General features: G+C 40.3%; 1 protein-coding gene across 1 annotated transcript; it reads left to right on the top strand.

Annotated features, from left to right (window-relative positions):
• Positions 1 to 851: 851 nt before the first annotated feature.
• Positions 852 to 20,851, top strand: HABP4 (hyaluronan binding protein 4). The gene is made up of 8 exons (XM_032214313.1): positions 852 to 1,272; positions 8,243 to 8,390; positions 10,235 to 10,393; positions 10,912 to 10,983; positions 12,610 to 12,693; positions 15,325 to 15,493; positions 18,660 to 18,842; positions 20,544 to 20,851. The coding sequence occupies exons 1-8, from the start codon at positions 975 to 977 to the stop codon at positions 20,598 to 20,600; spliced, it is 1,170 nt and encodes a 389-aa protein (XP_032070204.1). The 5' UTR covers positions 852 to 974; the 3' UTR covers positions 20,601 to 20,851.
• Positions 20,852 to 21,980: the final 1,129 nt, after the last annotated feature.

Here is a 21,980-nt window from a genome sequence, read left to right on the forward strand (position 1 = left end):
AACCATGAAATGCTTTTGATTAGTTTGAGTGAAGGATATGGATTCTACTTTGCCAATGTAACAATAGAGAAGTCCTAAAGTAAAAACTTGAAACAGTAACAGCATCGTTATTGAGTAAGATTCGGTTGTCAGTGAGATGGCATATAAACTTAATAAAATAATAAATTCGGGAACAGCTTGAATAACACTATGTTTGAAATTAATCTTGCTCTAACTTTAACCCAATATTTGTATTGGTTTTTTTGCCCTTCCCACTTGCATATTAATATGTCCATATGTGCATGGAGTCAGAGTGCAATGTAATTGTTAAACTAAAACCAGAGAAATTAAATATCAATAGAAGAGAACATTTGTAGCTCAGTGTTCAAATGTTATTACCTAGTTTGGGTAATAAAGGGTCTGCAAAGTGGCTCACAGAGCACCCATCAGATTCAAGATCATCTTAAGCCATTCGGCCAATCACAGCTTCTGCACTTAGAGTGATTCATTGATGTTTCAGTGTTAGATTCAGTGTAGCATAGTAATCAAGCAGCACCTAAATCTCCCCCGCACCCACTAGACGGAATTTTGATAATACTATATTTGAAAAAAACCCTAATAACTCAAGACTCTAACACGTGACGCCACAGACGCTCTACGTCATCGACCAGCGGCGTGGGAAATTGCTGAGAGGTGGGGATCCCGTGTTTTCTTTGCTTGAGTGAGGCAGAATTCCGGGTGCTGATTGGTTAATGACGTTACACGTTTGTGAGGCTGATTATTGGGTAGGACGATAAAAAACGGAGCTCTGGATTGGTTGCTCAGGTAGGGCTGGAGGCATTGCTGGCGCGTCGATTGGTAGTGCAGTCGGACGGGGCGGGCGAGTGGTCATGGCGTGGTTACTTGTGCCGTGCTGAGGGAAGCTTGCTTCTTTCTGTCGCAGTCGGGAAGGGGTGGGTGCTGCTGCTGCGGCGGCGGCTGACGGCACCACGACAATGAAAGGCGCGCTGGCCAGCCCCGTGGCCGCCGCCACAACTATGCAGGAGAGCTTTGGCTGCGCCGTCGCCAACCGCTTCCACCAGCTGCTCGATGATGAATCCGATCCTTTCGACATCCTCCGGGAGGCAGAGCAGCGCAAGCAGCAGAGCAAGAAGCGCGAAGAAGCGGCTTTTTCAACCGGCAGAAAATCTGGCCCCGGAGGAGTCTTTGCCGCCACCGCCGCTGTCAAAAGAGAATCCCAGAAGGAGCGGAAAGGCTCCCCGTTCTTGCAGTCGGAGAGCCCCCCAGCACCCGGTATGGAGCGGGAGGGGGCTTGCGTGGACCAGGAAATGTGATAAAGCAGGTGATGCTGCCGGGAGTGGGAAAGCGGCCAGTGGTGCAGACCGAATCCGGCGGGCTTCCTTCTTGAAACAAGCCCGCTTTGATCGCCCTCCTCCCTCTTTTGCCCGTAAGAGTCGCCGACTCGCATTGCAGCATTAGAAGCGCCTTCCTTCCCCCCCCCCCCGGCAAATCTCATTCATTCCCACGAAACTCGCTTCTAGGTAATGAAGCGGCGACCCGCAGGCTTAACATGGATAATTTGCTCTAAGGCACACTTAAATTGGGCGTTTCGTTAAAAGCGGTCTGCTCAAAGCAATGCGAGCAAGGAATAAGAAGTAGAACCCGTTTATGAGTTATTTAAAAACAAAAAAAGTATCGGAGACGGGCAGCCGCCGTTTGGAGCGGAGGCGGAGGGCTCGCGCCGGTCCTGGCCTTTTGCAGATCCCGGACGCACGTGCTCTCTTCCCTCCCTTTTCTGCCTTTCGGTCAGAAGGTTGTCGGCTCTTCTCGCCAGAAAATACCGCGAACCAGTCTTTCTGGCTCGGAGTGGAGGGGACGCGGGCTGAGCAAGCCACCTGGGGCCTTGCCCTAGCTAGCTCGTAATTCCCCTCTTGCGCGGGCCGGGGCGGCTCACCCGCGTAAAGGCGCGAGCTATTGTGGCGTCTGGCCGAGATACATACATATACATACATATACATACATATATCTATATATTTGTTTGCTTTCCCAGTGGCGTTTACTGCAGGTGGTGCATGTGCTGAAAGCGAAGGGCGGCTCTAACTTGCCGTTGCGCTCGGCCTCCGCCTTCAGATGTAATTAACCGGGCTAGTCGGCGCCACTAGATAGCGAAACCTTCCCCGCCCATCGCTTCATCAGCGGAAAGGCGCTTTCCACCAAGCGGGGTTGTGGCTCTTTTCAAGACGCGGGGACATATGAACTGGTTGGGGCTCCCCGTAGCCTTAAACCCAACCGGAAAAGTGATGTCACCTTAATTTAGTGGAAACAATTTCACAATACTTTGATGTTTCTTTTTTGTTTTGAAGTGACATTCATGCAACTGAAGATTCGTTCATTAATTGAATTGTTATTTAAAACTCTCTTTCCCATCTTGAGAGCCAGAGCCTTCCCTGACCTTCTCTCACTAGTCTCCTGGAGTCAGTCTGTGTTCCGGGAGATTAATATTTTAAAAATATATATGTGAATGAAACAGGTTAAAAGGAGACAAGTAGCAGGATGTGTGCCTTCAGAAATAATTTGGATACTAGTTTTCTCTTCCATTGTTTTTTTATTAATGAAGCATAGTGCTATTTGGACCAATAAAATCCCTAAGAATTTATTACTGTATCCAGATGCCACTGGCTTGAACCTGAATTAGTGGGAACCACAGTGTATAGTCTTAGTAGTGTTGTTTTGAGTGCCTTAGGAACCACAAAAATGAGTGGTATTTTTTATATAAAGGTAGTCCTTGACTTACGACCACAATTGAGGCCCAAAGTTTATGTTGTTAAGTGAGACATTTGTTCAGTGAGTTTTTCCCCATTTTCCAACTCATCTTGCCACAGTTGTTAAGTGAATCATTGCAGTTAATAAGTTAGCAACCTGATTGTTAAGAGAATCTGGCTTTCCCATTGATTTTGTTTGTCAGAAGGTTGCAAAAGGGATCAGATGACCTTGGGACACAGCAACGGTCATAAATATGAGTCAGTTGCCAAGCATCTGAAATTTGATCACATGATCTTGGGGATGCTGCAAAGGTTGTAACTGAAAAATGATCACAAGTCACTTTTTTCCAGTGCTGTTGTAACTTTGAATGGTCACTAAATGAACAATTGTAAGTCAAAGACTAGCTGTACTCACACACACATACTTTAAACTCTCAGAGATATTACTAAGCAGAAAGATGGGATCTCCATAGATTATATTTATAGGCCTGTATGAGGTGCCTTGACTTCATCTCCCTGAGGCCTTTAGTGCTATAGTAACAAACTCAAAGTGCCACAGTTTTTAGTTATGTCACTCTTAGGACTTTCCTGATACATACAGGATGGCAAGAGTTAGTGAAATTGCAAGATGCACTGAAAACTGTTTGACATGAAGAATCCCAGGCACCTTGGTTTTAGAAGCAAGGAACTGCGTGCTGCCCTATTGTCTTACAAAAATTCTTTATTGTGGCAGTACTGATTTTCTGTCACAGAATTACAATAATTTGTAAGGCTGTACATTTGTTTGAATTTAATAGGGATAGCTCCTGAAGGATGCAACACCTCTTGGCAGTTTTTTAAAACTAAGCACAATACTCACATATTAGTATTCCATTTTTATACTCTGTGTGTGTATACGTACACACACACACAAACACACACACACAAACACACACACAGGACATATCTAATATTCCTGCATCCTGTTTTACTGACAGCAATAACAACCTTATGCGGTGGGTTAAGCTGAGAAAGAGAGTGGCCCAAAGTCACCCAACCAGCTTTCATGGCTAAGGGAGGCCTAAAATCCTCAGTCACCTGGTTTCTAGGCCAGCACCTTAACCATCACACTAACTGGCTGTATAGAGTAGAGCAAATGACAGCTGCTTTAAGGAATTGCAAACAGATGAGACATCTGCACCCTGAAGCAATCCAAATGGTCTTTTATCCTTTGAATTTCAAGTTCTCCAAAGCTCTAGTAAGTTTCATGACCATGGAAATTAAATTGAGGTATATTAGTTAAAAGATACACCTGAACTGGCAGTTTTTGTTCTCGTATCTCCGGGTATTGAGGTAAAAACTAAAATGAACAAGGAATAAGAACACAGGCTGTTCTTTAAGATATGTGCACATTTTGGTGTAAACCACAGTATACCAAGTCAGCAGAACTGTATATTTTCTCCAGTCAGGGTCTGACAATCTTTTGAATAGCATATGGATAGTTGGCTCTATACAGAGGTGGGTTCCTACCAGTTCGCACCTATTCAGTAGAACCGGTTCGTCAAATCTACCGAACCGGTTAGAAGAGGTTCCACCAGTGGACCCGGAAAGCAGGCCACACCTACAGAAGAGCTTCCAAAATTTTTTGAAACCCACCACTGGTCCTTGGATATGATTATTCTACACTGTCATGCTCATATTTATAAAACTCAGTGCCTCTGTGAAAGGTAAGGGTGACTACTGCATTTGTGGTGCAATCAGAACATTGCGTGTGTTGAAGTTGTTTTAACGCAAACCAAAGATGCCTTTTAAAAAACAACTTTACATCATATTCTTATGCATGCCAGTGCTGTGTGTGAGGTAATTTAAGGTGGTTCTGACAAGTGTCGTCGGCATCTTCATATCCGGTCACATGGGCGGCAAGCCACTCCCCTCCGGTCACATGGGTGGCAAGCCACTCCCACAAAGGAAGCCACACCCACAGAGTAGGTTTGAACAATTTTTGAAACCCACCACTGGCTCTATAGGAAGAGAGTTTGTGGTCTCTACACAAAGTGAAGGGTTCATTAAGCCTCTCCAGCATGTGTGGCTTTTAGAGTCTACAAAATTCACAAGACTAAAGTTTAGAGCAGGGGTATCCAACCTTGGCAACTTTGTGGACTTCAACTGGCTGGCTGGGGATTTCTGGATGTTGACGTCCACAAGTCTTAAAGCTGCCAAGACTGGACATCCCTGAATGTATGTGTTTTGGGATAGTTGAAAGGGTTGAAATTGATGTTTTTAAGGCAGAAATGGGCTGAAGGTTGCTTAGCCAATCCTACAAAAGAGTTGATGGCTGATAAGCAGTAGCAACTCCTACCGACAACCTATTTCATTCTTTATCTTTGAGAGCTAATTAGCCCATGTAAAAGACTTCTTATAAATGGCATGATGAATTATGTAGGTTTAATTTTACATTCTTTAAATGTACAAGTTGATAACTTCCTGTACTGGAATCTATCATGTTGCTACAAAATCTTTTTCTAACGATTCTGTGTAGAATCATGCAAAACTAATTGTTTTCATTTGGTAAAGTTTCTGCAGTTGTAGTCTGAAGTCTGTATTATTTGGCAATTCATGAATTTTTCACAAATTTTTGCAGGCAAGACAAGATGGTCTAAATAATGCATCAAGCACTTACATTTGTTTTTATTCTTTAAGAATTCTCAAATCCAAACCGGTATAAACTAGCTGCTTTCCTGTCACAAATTATCTTACTTTTCCCAAAGGTAATGTGAAAGTGGTGCATAAAGCCACTTTGTCTTCAGAACCATGTTGAGTTTATAAAAATGCACACTATGTCACAATGCACATATCCTTCCTTCATTTTTTCTGCGCTTGGTTTCCAAATTGAAACCATCTATCAAAGCTGAGTTTCTTGGAGATAACGAAGAACATTAGTTGATTTGATCTTATTTTTCCTTCGCTTGTAAAATTGCTTTTGGTACATCTGTTTTTTTCTCAGAAATTAACTTGAGAAAGAGAAAAAAGATATTTGAGGTTAATGTGTTTATAGGAAAAGAAAATATTTTCTGAATGGACATTTTCATAAAGTTAGGTTTAGATTAATTTTATTTATTTATATTCCACCTTTATTATTATAAATAACTCAAGGCAGTGAACCGAATACTTCCTCCTCCTCCTATTTTTTCCACAGCAACAACCCTTTGAGGTGAGTTGGGATGACAGACAGTAACTGGCCCAAAGTCACCCAGTTGGCTTTCATGACAAAGGCGAGATTTTAACTCAGTCTGCTGGTTTCTAGGTTTCCTAGGGTTTTATATTATTATTTGTAATTTAAAATTTATAGAGAATAACTTTGATCAGAAACGAAGAAGTGACTACAATTTTAAAACTTTAACAAAACCTCCAAAAAGCATGTACTACAACTACTAAAATTCCTAGCCAGTGTAGGTTTGGCAGAGAATTCTAGGAGTTGAAATCCACCCATCTGTAAATTACCCAATTAAGCTAAATAATATTTATCATATTTATCAAGTCATCAGAGAGCCTGTTCCATAGATTGAAGTACATCTGCTGGGCCATTTCTTAGTATTACTTTTAATAATAACTCTAAAAGAGCTCTAACTATAATTGCAGTACTTTGACAAAAAAAAATATCTCAATGAATAAATATATGGAATTATGTTATGCAATAACGTTTAAACAGATCTGCCAAATGCTACTACTCTATACTTTTATTCTTTGGATTTTTAATCTTCATTTAAATTTGTTATGCTTGTATTTAAGTCTGTTTCTGCTATCTTTTTGCATTCTATAGAGTTAATTTTCATCTAGCTTTAATGAACACAGCTGTATTCTGATCTAATGCCTACATAACAGAAGATCCTATTTGTTATATTGAGCATGATATTTGCTACATAATGAACAATGTATTTTAAAACCAAAAGATAGTACAACCATATCAGAATTGTATGTTATCAATTCTAATAAAATATGCTGACATTAAATATAAGAAGCAAAGATACAGTTATTAGTTTTAACATGAGCTTTTCTTCTTTTTTTGAAGAATTCTATTTATATACTGATGTTCACTATAGTTGTTATTTTAATGTAACTATGATCCACATTGAATCTATCACATGAGGTGGGATATATGTTTTGTAATAAACAAATATTTACATGAATGATGAAATAACAAAATATCATCAACATTTGCATATAAATTGAATACTTCTAATCCATGAAGGATCTTTTATATTTATTAAAACATCCTTGCATCTGCTATAAAATTAAAACAACATATTGGGAATATATGTTTTCTCTTCTGTAAAAAAAATAGCTCATAGGCCTGAAGTGTGCCTGTTATACACACACACACACACACACACACACACACACACACTATTTGATTAAATGACTCAGTGACCTCTTGAAGTTATGACAATGCTAAATGAGTGGTAGTTGCATCTGGTCTTTGAAATTCTGGCCATTCCAGCATCACCATGGTCATGTGAATATGAACTGAGCCCTTGGCAAATGGCTCATGTTTATGAAAATTGCAGTATACCATAGTCATGTGATCACCATTTGTCATCTTCCCTGCTGGCTTTCCAGGAAAGAAGTCAATGGGGAAACTGGAATTCACAAGTCACTTAGTTAAGTCTCTCCCAGCAACTCTGCACTCATAAATCATCTTGACAGTTATCCATGCACCCATGCCACCCTTGTGCACTTTTCATAAGCCTCGCTGTGCTGCCACGCCTTCCCACCTACTTGCACACCCCTATGCACCCTTCTCAAATAGACCCCTCATGCACTTTGCACATCCACTCCAAGGTTGGCACCTGCGCCTTGTTTTCCCAGCTACTTACATACCCCCTATGCACTATTCTTGAAATTTGCTGTGCTTGTGCTACGCCTCTATTGCACTTGCATAACCTCTTGCATTCTTCCTGATCCCTTCTCAACCCATGTCCCTGAGCTGCACATCCTCCCTGCTCCCTCTCCACTCGGCAGCACCCATTAATCAGCCTACTGGCCTGCTTGCAAGCTGTGTGGGACTTGCAACTTTCTGCTGGTTTCCCCAATGTCTTTTCTTGTTGGAAGTCAGTAGGAAGTTGCAAGAAGATCCATGCTTAACAACTCACAAACACCATTTAAGTAGAGACTGGAGGGATTGCTAAGAAAGGCAGTTATGCTTTATGATTGCCTTGTTTAACAATATAAATTTCAGTCCACGTTTTCATTGTTAACTACCTATATAGTGAACTTAAAGTTATTTGATTCAGCAATAGATAGATAGTGGTGATTTGTTGTTGAATATTGAAATTTCCAAGGAATTTCTCTATCACTGGTATATTTGCTGCTCTGAGTTGCCTTATGATCTAAGATATTGATTGGAACAGAAATAAAATAGCATTAAAACCAATAGGATTGGGTGATTATAATAAACAAGGAGCAATTACACCTGTTTTAAATGTAACTAATGCCACTAATCTAAATATGTTGGTTTTCCACAGGCCAAAAGCGAGCTCCAAAAAGAGGAGAACAACAGGGTTGGAATGAAAACCGAGGTACGGAGATAAAACAAGATAAAGCGGAATGGAAACCTTTTAGAGAATACTGTCCTCATGAAATGGAAAGACAAGCAGAGTTTACACTAGAAAGGTATGTGATATTGAAGGATTTATTATACATTGTAAATTTGGAAAATGTAAAGTCAGTAACTAAGAAACATTAAACTTTTTTTAAACAATGTGAACAGTTAATATAGATAGTCCTAGGGTTATGACAGCAATTGGGATGAGAACTTTTGTTCTGGGATGTCATGTGACCATATCACTTAGTGACAACAATCCTGGCAATTGCCGTTGTAATTCCAGGACTTCACAGGTTGTTAAACAGGAAGAGGTTGGAGTCCCAGACAAGGAGCATGTGAGTGCTACAGAGTGTGGGTGAGGCAGGTATTAGAGACAATGGCTAGGAATCATGGATGGGTGCTATGGAATGTGGGTGGGTCAGTGAGAGCCAGAGGTGCATGCTGTGGAGTGTGAGTGGGCAGGTGCTATGGAGTATGAGATCCCTAGTGGGATTTTGGGGGGGGGGGCAACTTAAGGGAACAAGTTCTGACTTTTCCTGCCAGTTTCTTTATTGACTTTGCTTGTGGGAAATGGTCAGGGATGGTTGCAAATGGTGGTTACACAACCATGAGACATTGCAACTGTCATAAGTATAAGCTGGTTAACCAAGTATAAAGATCACAATCATGACAGCAAGATTATTACAACAGCTGGAATGTCAAGGACCTGTCATAAGTAGTACTTGTTCAGTGCTGTCATGACTTTGAATGGTTGCTGAATGAGTGGTATTAACTCCAGGATTATCTGTTAAAAAGTCATATAAAAAGTACATCAAGGTAAATACAAACAGTAAGATTACAAACTACAATACAAACTAAACAAGAGATCTAATGTGTCAGAAAGATTAGTTTTCTAATATATCATTAATTGCTGCTTATGAAATTATAGCATGTATTATCACACAATTTTAAACATCACTATTAAGCTTTAAGCTAAAATTAACATATTAGGAGCCACAAAATATAAATCATTGGCTAAAATTATAAGATGTAATAAATTTAATACCATGAATCTAGTTTCCTGTAAAGTTGAATAAAGTCTATATATGGAAAAAATTAAATTTGATATTGGTACAAATCTGAGATTCTATACTAGGATTGAAAGCTTTGAAGATAGAAGTATGCTATTGTGAGCTGGGAGCTGCTTTGCAATTGGCATAATTAGTAGTTCAATTTTTATTTAAAATTGGTATCTATTTTTATTATTATCTATGGTTTAATGTGGGAGTAGGGCTGTTTATTGCTTGCTCTTCTAAACAGGTAGTCCTTGACTTACAATAGTTCATTTAGTGACCATTCAAAGCTACAACATCACTGAAAAAAGTGACATGACCATTTTCCCTCTGTTCTAGCATTCCCATGGTCATGTGATTTACATTCGGAATCTTGACAACTGACTGACATTTATGATGGTTGCAGTGTCCCAGAGTCATATGATCCCTTTTTTTGACCTTCCTGACAAGCAAAGTGAATAAGGAAACCAGAATCAGTTAACATCCTAATTTGTTACTAATCTGACAGCTGCAGTGATTCACTTAACAAATGTGGCAAGAAAAAAAAAGTGGATTAAAACTCAAAATTTCTCACTTAACATAAATTTTGGGCTTAATTGTGGTTGTAAGTTGAGGACTACCTGTAAATGTACCAGGAATGTTCTAGTGTTGAGATTCTAACCTGCGGAATCTCTCAAGGGCAGAATGAAAGAAGGAACTGAAATTACAAACTTGTTCAGTGCTGCATTTGGAATATTGACAGAGCTTATTGAAAATGACTTTCATTATGCTAGATAATGACAATTGATTTAAGGACCAAGGTGTGATAATATTATCTTTGATTTAGTAAACAACTGAAGGATGATTCATTTTGTTTTTAGACCAACAGAGCGCTTTGATCGGGAAAGGCCAATGAGAGGTCGTGGGGGAGGAAGAGGTGGGTTGCAGGGCAGAGGAAGAGGTGGTATGAACAGGACCTTCAATGGCTTTGATCAAAGAGGGAAGCGGGAATTTGACCGGCAGAGCGGGAGTGACAAAACGTAAGTGTTATTTTATATGTGCTTTTGGTTGGCTCCCTGTGTTATTATCGTTTTGTCAACAAACAAAATATTTATATTCAGACAGGAGTTTGGCATGAAAATTGGCTTTGCTGTTCTGTGACTTGTAATTGATTAACTTCTATTTTTTTTACATGTATTTGTTTCGTTAATGTGTAAAGCTTGTTAATAACTGTTGGCTGCTGTCCTGGAAACAGCTGGTCCCAAAAAGGAGTTATATATTTACAAAATAAATAATGGCTTCATAATAAGGAGTGTTAAGTAAATCTGATGGGAATGTTGATAATTTTGTAAAATTTAATCTTTTGTAGCTCTGCTTCTTGGGGATAATCTCCAGACATGGACTTCAGCTCTCAAAATTCTCAAATGTTGGCTGCAGAATTCTGGGAGTGGAATTTCACACACCTGCTTGGGAAGTGATATCACACTGGTAAAAAACTGTATAGCTCTATGAATATACATAATTTAATTTCTAAGACAAGTGAAATTTCTATCTACAGAGGAGTCCGTGCAGAAGATAAAAGGGGCGGAAATGGACCACGTAACTGGGGAACTGCTAAGGATGATATGAGGTATGAGAAATGTGTTAGTAATTTCCAGGGCATCGTTTCCATGTCTCCATAATATTAAAGATACCTATTTTAACTATTGGATGCTGACTAAAGAGAAGTACCCTGTCCCCTTCCTATTGTTTTGAAAAGTTGTTTTCAGTGTACATCGGAATAATATGAAATGTATAGGGTAGCGATGGTGAACCTTTTTTGGCTCGTGTGCAGGGCGGTAGTGCGTGGGCATGCTGCATTCATAATGCAATGTGTGAACCCACCCACCCCCAGCGTGCATGACAGGCGCGACCCCTGTTTTTTCCATGCTTTTTTTGCTTTCCCCAGGCTCCAGAGGCTTTGATAGGAGCCTGGGGAGAGCGAAAACAGCCTCCCCCCACCCCCGGAGGTCCTCCAGAGGCTTCCCTGAAGCCTCCGGAGCGCAAAAAAAAATGGCCCTATGGGCAAACTGGAAGTTTGGGAACAGATTTTCAGTTTGCTCATAGGGTTGTTTTTCATCCTCTGGAGCCTTCAGGGAAGCCTCCTGAAAGTCCCTGAAAGCTCCGGAGGACTAAAAACAGCCCTGCGTGCAAACTGGAAGTGACTTCCGGTTTGCTCGTAGGGTCGTTTTTGGTCCTCTGGAGCCTTCAGGGAAGTTCCTGAAACCTCCAGAGGGCCTCTGGAGGGGTGCTGTTTTCACCCTCCCCAGACTCCTATAAAACCTCAGGATCCTGGGGAGGGCGAAAAATGGCTTTAAAAAAGGCTCTGACCCTGCCTCCACCGTCTCTTACCTCCTTTTTTATGTTGAAACACTCGTCTAGACTAATCTTGCTGCATTAAACAGTGCAGAATTTATTTTTCCCCAAGGCCTCTTTTTCAAGGGGCTTTGGCAGAGCTGTCTCTTTTTTGTCTTAGATTATAAGAACTGAGAAAGAAACTAACATTTGGATGCTTTCTTCAGCTTTAATCATTTGCAAGTAGGATTTGAACAGGAAGACATGTCAGGTCTTGCTCCACTGAAAAACCTGAAGTTCCTGTAATAAAAGGATATAGCCTTGTGGTTAGATTTGTCAGTGTGGGTTCACATTAAATCTTCTTTCAATCAGGAGTTGGAAAAAAAAACCCTTTATCTCAATTTCTGAAGACAGATGGCTTTCTCAAATTCCAGCTCAGATCATTTTAAAGATCGTAATCCATGAAGGAAAAGTAAAGATTTGCATATGCCTATGTTTGTGGGGAAACGAAATGATCGAAATTTAAATAGAAAAATGACTTCTATCTATATTGGTCAGTGGTAAATACCTTAGAAAAAGATCAGGGACAGAAGCTAAATGCTTGTATCTCCTTGTTGGCTTTGTGGCACAGGAATGGGTTAAGGAAGAAGAGCATGGGCATGCATTTTCTGGGTTTTTATGTGATGAAATTTGCATAGTCTCTGTTAATGACATAGTTCTACTCAGATTCATACGGTGCATAATGCAACATGCTACTTGCAGACTTTCATATTCTATGAATCTATCCCAAAGCCTGAAGCAGCTTTCCCAGTCTGGTGATGTGACAGATTGTAGTGAGAAACTTTGTTTTTGTTTAGGCCGTGTGAGGAATCCTGTCTAGTGTAGCATTTGTATTTCACCTGTGCTTCTCAATTTTCTACAGTGAGCTGGAACAGGCTGCTCCTATGGAAGAGACTGCAGAAACAGAAGAGAGCTCAGGAGCACCCGACGGAGAACCTCCAATGAAGTATGGTCTGGTTTGACAATCTGGCTTTTGTTGCTCCTTAAATCTTTATCAGAAGATCTGGCCTTTTGCTTGGAGGTTTATTCCACCTGGGTGCCAATGGACCTGATCTCAGCATGGCCATTAAAAAATGGAATTGATTCTGGGGCATTATAACAGTGCTTTAATGATTTCAGCCCATCTTTAGGAATTGTTGGAATGATTGAAAAATATGTTGTGGTTTACCCAGGTGGTTAGTAATGGTTTACATCAGGCTTTGCCAGCTGGTAATGACATGTTGTCAAATAACTAGTGGGCTATAATTTTCTTGGATAAACTAAATCTACGATCTAGGTTAACCTAGATATTAGGGATGAGATTTTAAGCAAATATTTCCTTGATTTTTTAAATCTCATTCATTCCTTCACTGAAGTCTTTTTGTTTTAATCTGTATTTATATTGCCTTTTTGCCATCATTGAACTCTGTGTGGTAACAATATGGTTTTAAAAGAATATTTCAGAAAAAGAATAGCAAGAACCCTAGAAGAAAACTCTGCTCTCCCTACAAATTAAGTTAGAACTGGATAGGTAACAGAATTGTTGCCATAGGTGTAAAATGTTTGTACTTCTAATATTATTTTAAATTTAGACTGTATATCATCCAGAATCACATACCTTTTATAATATACTTTTCTAGAAAATGTACACATTAGGATATATTGATCTCATAGTTTGGAGTAAAAATGGATTATTCTTTTGTTTGACAATGTCTGACCTTATTTATTCATGAGGTATGAGACAGGCAAGCAGGCTAATAAAACAGACTAACATCTATTTTGAATTAATTTCAAGAAAGGGATCTGTCTCTAGTGTGAGCTATCCATTCAGTAATAGAGACTAGTCTTGATCCTATACCTTGAATTTTCTATAGTAAAATTAAGCAGCATGCTTACTCAGTTGTTACATTTATAATCACATCTTTTCCTGAGTATTTAAAGTACATTGTTTATTGGAGACTTCCCAATCTCTCAAACAGCTGGGAAGTATATTAGTCTGAAAAAGAATGATTAGCTCAGTGAGTTTTGCAAGCAAGTGAAAATTTGAATCTGTGTTCCTCAAAATTCTAAATGGATTTAGGTTGAGGAAGGCTGCCAGAGGAGTGTAATGGAAGACCTTAACATTTCAGCCTGCTAAATGAGGGAGATTATGCACCAGGGTTGCTACAATCAGTTTAGACTGAGCATGTATTCAAACCATATTTGATCTCAGAAGACATGCAGGAAGCAGATAGCAAAACTGTAGTGTAATTTACACCCAACAAAATATAGAGCAGATATGTGATCTAAATAGGTTTTTCCTTGACCAGCTCTATATATTCCTTTACCAAATTTAGGCCTTAAATTTACTATCATTGATCAGTAACAGATATTGGGTTTAGCAAGAAACCACATTCTAGGTTGCAAATATTTATAGGTGCTATTCTACTTAAGCTATAGGCAACATGATGTACTATGGACCTTTGTCAGCTCATCCCTCTACATTGCTTTCATTTCATTTTTGAATGAATGAATCTGGTACACCTCAAAGTAGTCTCTGTGGCATCATCATAGCAATAGCAGTTAGACTTATATACCGCTTCATAGGGCTTTCAGCCCTCTCTAAGCGGTTTACAGAGTCAGCATATTGCCCCCAACAACAATCCAGGTCCTCATTTTACCCACCTCGGAAGGATGGAAGGCTGAGTCAACCCTGAGTCGGTGAGATTTGAACAGCAGAACTGCAGAACTGCAGAATTGCAGTCAGCTGAAGCAGCCTGCAGTGCTGCATTTAACCACTGCGCCACCTCGGCTCTGACCATCATCTTGGTCAGCCTGATCTCCCTCTGGCTTCAACAACTGCTTTGTTAGGAAATGTATACAGCTGGCTAAGAAAACAGTTTAAGTCATGCTGGATTAGGGGAATTCTGAGAGCTGATGTCCACAACTCTTAAAGTTGCCACGGTTGGACACCCTTGGTTTAAGTGATGTATTCGTAGGAGGAAGGGGAGTAACCCAATTCCTTTATTTTCTATGTCTAGCTATGTTTACAAAACCAACCAGTGTTTGAATAAGCAAGCCCTCATGCCATGGCAATTATGTTATGAGTCCCCACATACTTTCAAAAACTTAAACCAGAATGTAGTTTGCAATGTACTGTGTTCAAAGTGCTTATTTTCCTTTTAATGTAATAGGAGCAAAGTCCTTATAGCTTTATTATCAAAAGAGTTTGTTGAGAAAAAACATCTTTAGAAAAAATCTAAAAACATAAAAATGGGGGATAGAAGACAAGCATCTTACTGAGGAAAATTTTTGTCTCCCAACCATACCAAAATAGCCCTACGCAGCCTAATCATATGGTCAACTACAAACACTGAATATCTGGTTTGGAGTGGATAGGAACTAGAATATGTTATAAGAAAGCAGACCTGACTGATTGGAGCATTGAATAGAAGTTCTACAAGCTACTGGCATTTCTACACACTTGGTAACCCATCAAGGAACCATTTAATGTTCTACAGAAATTCAAGTAGCTGTTTTCACTTAAGATGTATTCTACCTCTCTCTCACTGGCATTTCACAAGCTAATGGTTTTTACTTTACAACTATAAATCCTTAGAATTGCTGAAGGAGAACCAGTGGATGATGTAGTTCAAGAGATGACATTGGATGAATGGAAAAATCTTCAAGAACAAAATCGACCAAAGCCCGAATTCAACATCCGGAAGCCCGAAACCACTGTTCCTTCCAAAGCAGTGGTAATTCATAAGTCAAAATATAGAGATGATGTAAGCATTACCTTAGAATTTAGAACATTCTTCCTTTCAATTCTGTTAACATGTCTAGGTGTACTAAATTGAAATTTATAGCTAGGGACTGAATAGATTGAAAAACATCACTACAACTTATGTGAACCACAGACCATAATAATGGGACACACACGCTTGACCTGATTTTTGTCTCTGGGCAGTGGATGAATGATCTAGATTTAGGGGATATTTCTATCCAACCCTTGTCATGGTCGGATCATTTCTTCATCAGGCTTGACTTCCATACTGCTACCCCTCACCGCAGGGAGGCGGAACTGACTAGTTGTTTCCGCCCCAGGCGCCTGATGGACTCTGAAAGGTTCCTGGTGGAGCTTGGGACTTTTCCTGAATCCCTTGCTCACAACTCGACCGAAGCCCTAGTGGAAGCCTGGGATAGGGCGGCCACTGGGGCTTTGGATCATGTTGTGCCTTTGCGGCCTCTGACCCGGTGTCGATCCTGGGTAGCACCCTGGTTTACTGAGGAGCTCTGGGAGATGAAACGCCGGAAAAGCCGGCTAGAGAGTGGTTGGAGGGTCAGCCGGTCTGAATCTGATCGAACACTAGTAAGAATTCATATTAAATCCTACTTAGTGGCAATAAAAGCGGCAAAACAGCAACATTTCCCCCCTCTTATTGCGTCCGCAGATAACTGCCCAGCCGCCCTGTTTAGGGTGACCCGCTCCTTACTTAACCAAGGAGCTGGGAAAGACCCCTTGCAGGGTAGGGCTGCAGAATTTGTTCAGTATCTGCAGGATAAAATCACTCAGATCCGGACAGGCTTGGACTCTGACTCGGTAGATTCGGGCGAGTAGACAGGGATGAATCTTGTGGAGACCTTGAAGGAGGCGGTGGTGAAGGTCCTCTGTAAGAAGCCTTCCCTAGACCCAGTTTCTTTAGCCAATTATCTTCCGGTCTCCAACCTTTGCTTTGTAGCAAAGGTTGTTGAAAGTGTGGTAGCACGTCAGCATCCCCAGTCCCTGGATGAAGCTGTCTACCTGGATCCGTTTCAATTGGGTTTCAGGCCTGGATACAGCACGGAGGCAGCATTGGTCGCATTGGTCGATGATCTCTGGCGGGCCCGGGACAGGGGCTGCTCCTCTGTCCTGTCCTATTAGACCTCTCAGCGGCTTTCGATACCATCAACCATGGTATCCTACTGCGACGACTCGGGGGGTTGGGAGTGGGGGGCACTGTTTTACGGAGGTTCTACTACCTGTCGGATCAGTCGCAGTTTGTGTTGACTGGAGGGCTCGACCCCGAGGTGCATCACTTGTGGGGTGCCCTAGGGGTCGGTTCTCTCTGGTAAAACATATATATGAAACCACTGGGTGAGATCATCTGTGGTTTTGGGGTTGATGTCCCGATGCCTGGAGGCTGTGCGGATCTGGATGGGGAGGAACAGGCTCAAGCTCAATCCCTCCAAGACTGAGTGTCTGTGGTTTCCGTCATCCCGATTTGTGTATCTTGTTCCATCTTTGATGATAGGGGGAGAAATTTTAGCCCCCTCAGAGAGGGGCCACAATCTGGGCGTCCTCCTGGATACGCGGCTTAGTTTAGAAGAACACCTGACGGCCGTGACCAGAGGGGCCTTTTACCAAGTTCGCCTGGTATATCAGTTGCGCCCCTTCCCGGATCGGGATGCTCTGTGCACAGTCACTCATGCCCTCATCCTTTCTCGCCTGGACTACTGTAACGCTCTCTACATGTGGCTGCCCTTGAAGAGCACCCGGAGGCTTCAACTGGTCCAGAATGTGGCTTCGCGGGTTATCATGGGGGCACCTAGGTGCTCCCATGTTACACCCCTTTTAGGTGGCCTGCACTGGTTGCCGGTTGTCTTCCGGGTGCGATTCAAGGTACTTATTATGACCTTTAAAGCCCTCCATGGCTTAGGCCCAAGGCACCTGCGACACCACCTACTGCCACCGGTAGCCTCCCACCGTCCAGTGCGATCCCACAGAGTTGGTTTCCTCAGGGTACCATCGGCCAGACAGTGTTGGCTAGCGACCCCCAGGGGGAGAGCCTTCTCTGTGGGAGTGCCTTCCTCTGGAATGAGCTGCCCCTGGAGCTTCGTATAATCCCTGACATCCGGTCCTTCTGACGTGCCCTAAAAAGTTGGCTTTTCCAGCAAGCCAACCTGGCCTGAACAAAACAAAATAAATTATTGATCATTGTTAATTTTAATTTTTTAAAAAAATGTTATTATTGTCAATTCTAATTGGGTTTGTTTGGGATATTCTATTTAATTTTTTTTAACTTTTGTATTATGTGTTTCTTTTAATGTTGTACGCCGCCCTGAGTCCTTGGGAGAAGGGCGGTATATAAATCTAATAAACCAAACCAACCAAACCATTTAGAAAAAATATCAGAAACAGTCTTAATGTTTTTTTTCCGTAATTCATTTATAGCAATAAGAAGAAAAAATTGCTGATTTTCTAATTTGTGGTTCTTCCAAGATTACTTGTTCAGTTTAAGTTTCTAGTTTACAGTCTACTGCTCAGTATCTTTCATTTAGCTGAATGTTCAGCAGAGAGAAAGGGAGAACAAACAATGAATTTCACTCAGATTGTCTTATGTTCACATGAAAGAATAAAGCTGTGTGTATATATTAACTGCACAGAGCTGCATTTATGTAGCATGATTCCATAAATGCTAGAATGAATTGAGCCTCTTTCCCACTTCTTTGTGAAGAATCCTCTAGATATGTTTTCCATACACTTATACTGCACTTACATGAAGTATTTGCAAGGTTACTGGAGAAATATCCATATTTTTCAAGTTTTGCTGGTAGTTGTGTTTAAGTGCTTTAAAGTCAACTCATGAGAGTAATGGGTAGACATGTACTAGTAGCTGCTTTCTTAGCTTACCAAGAGGAGCTTTTTTAAAAAAGAAAGTCAGTGGAGAATCGCCATCTCTTGAAACTGGTTTTTGTGTTGTGTTTCACTCTATTGTGACAGGAGTCATAGAAGGAGCCCAGTTTCTCTGGGGAGTTCTATCCTTTTTAGAATTTAGAATGTCGCTGTAGTGTCCTTTATTTTTACAGGGCATTTTTTTAAACTTAAGGATGTCATTTGGCTCTTGATGCACTGTTTCTAGTTGAAGATGTATTAGTTTTAACCATAAAAAACGTGGATGCATTTTTTTATAGGTGCTGAAGGAAGATTTTGAGGATGATTCTCACTTTTCCCGAAAAGCAGCAAATGACATCACTTCTCAACTAGACATTAACTTTGGGAATCTGCCTCGTCCTGGAAGAGGAGCCAGAGGAGCAAGAGGAGGGCGAGGGCGTGTCCGAAGAGTTGAAAACTCATGGCCAAGGCCAGGAGTGATGGTAATTACTATGTGCTAATTCTAATCTCTGGCTACTTCATTGATGTAATTCAATTTATACAGCTGCCTAATCAAAATTGCATTGTCTTGGGGCAAAAGAAGGCAACAGAAATCACAGGATGTGTGGATGTACCAAAAAATCGGCATTTAAAAAAAATATTTCTTCAGAACCTACTCCTACTCATGAAATTACTTTGATCCATTGAATATAATTTCTGAGTCCCTGATTTTTCAAATGCTTGGGTTGAATAAATAAAGCTAAGAAAAAAAGCCCCTTAATATTAATCAAATATATAAAAGTTCCTGAAAAAGCTTGCTACCGTCCTAGCTGAATCTTTGTGTACAATTGTCATTGAGGTATTGTTTCAAACTAGTTCTCTGTCTGATCTATGGTCATCAACTATAATTATACCAATCTTTAAAAAGAGTGACCCTAATTCAGTTGAAAGTTATAGACCAATCTCTCTGTGCTGTGTTACATGCAAAGTTATGGAATCAATTATAAAGCAATCCATCGTTCACCACTGAGAGACAAACAACTTGCTATCCGACAAACAGTTTGGCTTTAGGAAGAACACGTCCTGTAATTTACAACTTGTTCACTGTAAAAACATGTGGACTACATGACTTGATCAAGGTAGATGCAATTTACATAAGATTTTTGTAAGGCTTTTGATATAGTAATACATGATAAACTGTTGAAATCAACTCTTATGGCATTTCTGGATCTTTGCACAAGTGGATGGCTGCTTTCCTGTCTAACAGACTGCAGAAAGTCAAAATAGGGAAGTCAGTCTAATCCTGCATCAGTTAACAGTGGTGTTCCGCAAGGTAGTGTTTTAGGTCCCACACTTTTTTTGCTCTCTATCAACGATTCATGTGAACAACTTAAAAGCAAAAACTTAAAGGGACCTAGGTGTACTTATCTCTGGCGACCTATGCTCCAGAAGTTCACTGTAACAGCATTGCTAAAAAGCATGAAGAGTTGTAAATTTAATTTTGCAAAGCTTTTTTTCTGGAAACATTGTATTGCTAATTAGAGATTATAAAACTTATGCTAGACCAATCTTAGGGTATTGTTCAACTCTTTGGAATCCCCACCATATATCTGACATCAGTACAATCAAGCGGGTTCAGAAGTATTTCATGAGAAAAGTCTTGCACTCTTCTGTACACAATAGATTTCCCTATCCTACAAGGCTCGAAATTCTCGGTTTGGATAACTTAGAACTGCGTTGCTTGCAGTCAGAACTAGGTATTGCACACAAAATTATACATAGTAATGCTTTACCTGTAAATACATTTTCTGTACAACCAACCACTTTAAATTCAATGTAAATTGTTCTAAGCTTGACTGTAAAAAGTATTATTTCTGTAATAGAGTTTTCAAAATCTGGAATGCTCTCAATGATTGTTGTCTCAGCTACAAATGTTCACAGTTTCAGTCACAAATTGACTTCCGTGGACCTTACTTAATATTTAAGTGGTCAGTAGAGGGGGGCATGCATAAATGTACTAATGTGCCTATCCCTGTGATTGTATTTTTTTCCTTTTGTTTTTGTTTGACAAATTCTAATATAGTTAGGATAAACCTAAGTATAAACAGTAAATAGTACTTGGACTATTGCAGCAATTTAATAAACAAAGTCAAACTTAGTAAACAGATATGTAGCTCTTATCTAATTTTTGCTTTTGCTTTTAGATGCATACTGCTGCTCCAAACCCAGATGACCCTGAGGATTTTCCTGCTTTGTCTTGAAAAAACTTAGTGACACCTCCAAAAATAGCTGTGGAAATACTTTGTTGCTGTAGAAGAGAGCCACCGAAGTCTACAGAGAGAAAGGACTTTTGTGTGTGAATTTTGCATTACTATGTGTTAAGACATACCCAGTGGGTTTGGAGGCAAATTCCAGTAACACTGGTTTTGGATTAGTTGTATGAAGGCTTATGGTATCATACGTGAGGAATTTCAAATAAAAATTCAGGATGATGGTGTCAAACAGGTACAGATGGATGAGTCTTTGTCCCTTTTATTACAAATGTAAACCGTATTAGATGGTTTTGGGGACAATATGTTTGGACTACTTGTTTTCCAGTTTCACTCAGTAAAGTGTGTATTTGCCATAGTTAAATTGCAATTTTCAGAAGTTGGGAACGCTCTCACTGGTTGAGGTCACGGGTGCTATTTGTACATCTTTTTAATCATTTAATATCAAAAGCTACAAACTTTAAAATTACAATTTGGAAATTAACATTTGAAGAATGAGGCAACATGCAAATAAATCCTAGAATAGTGTTTTGGAAGAAAGGGTGGTAAACTATGGAACAGCTTTGTTTCTAACTAGTTGATTTTCATACACATGGAAAACTATCTGGGAGACTTGATTAGAATAGTATTCTTCATAGAGGAACATTAAATAAGATCACTTTAGGGAAACAATAAACCTGATATGCATCTCCCACTTGCCAAACCAACTTCAGTTGCATTCTTCATTTATCATTGTAGAATCCTTTTAATGAGTTGGCTGGAACTCTTAATGTTGCTCATGGTCGATTTTTGATAGAGAAGGGTGTTTTTCAGCAAAATAAGAGCATTAGAAACATGTATCTCACAAAGAACGAATGGGTGAAGTCAAGTTTTCGTTAAGAGTATTCCCCATAACATTTGGTATGTAATAGCACTTAGACTTATATACTGCTTCATAGTGCCTTTACAGCTCTCTCTTAAGTGTTTTACAGAGTTGGCATATTGCCCCCAACAATCTGGGTCCTCATTTTACCCACTTCGGAAGGATGAAAGACTGAGTCAACATTGAGCCTGGTGAGATTCGATCTGCCAAACTGCTGGCAGCCAGTGATCAGCAGAAGTAGCCTGCAGTACTGTACTCTAACCACTGTGCCACCGTGGCTCAGTAAGCCACGAGCATGTTCTGTAGTTATGTGCAGTTCCCCAACTTGCTATATAAAGGATTAAACAAAGAATGCAAAGTAGTGCCCATTGGCAACTTCTTAAAACGATAAACCTGATATGTAACTCCCACCTGCCACACCAACCTTAATTTCTTGGGAATGCACATTACTAATAATTCATAGAAAAGTCAACAGCTTTTGGTTTAGGGAGTTGCTGAAAGGTTTATCT

The sequence above is a fragment of the Thamnophis elegans genome, chromosome 3, assembly GCF_009769535.1.
Source record: "Thamnophis elegans isolate rThaEle1 chromosome 3, rThaEle1.pri, whole genome shotgun sequence".
NCBI lineage: Eukaryota > Metazoa > Chordata > Lepidosauria > Squamata > Colubridae > Thamnophis > Thamnophis elegans.

Coding starts and splice junctions, on each gene's coding strand:
- HABP4 (XM_032214313.1), top strand. CDS start 975: ATGAAAGGCGCGCTGGCCAGCCCCGTGGCCGCCGCCACAACTATGCAG. Junction 10,394..10,911: donor CAGAGCGGGAGTGACAAAAC/GTAAGTGTTATT, acceptor TTCTATCTACAG/AGGAGTCCGTGCAGAAGATA. Junction 10,984..12,609: donor ACTGCTAAGGATGATATGAG/GTATGAGAAATG, acceptor AATTTTCTACAG/TGAGCTGGAACAGGCTGCTC.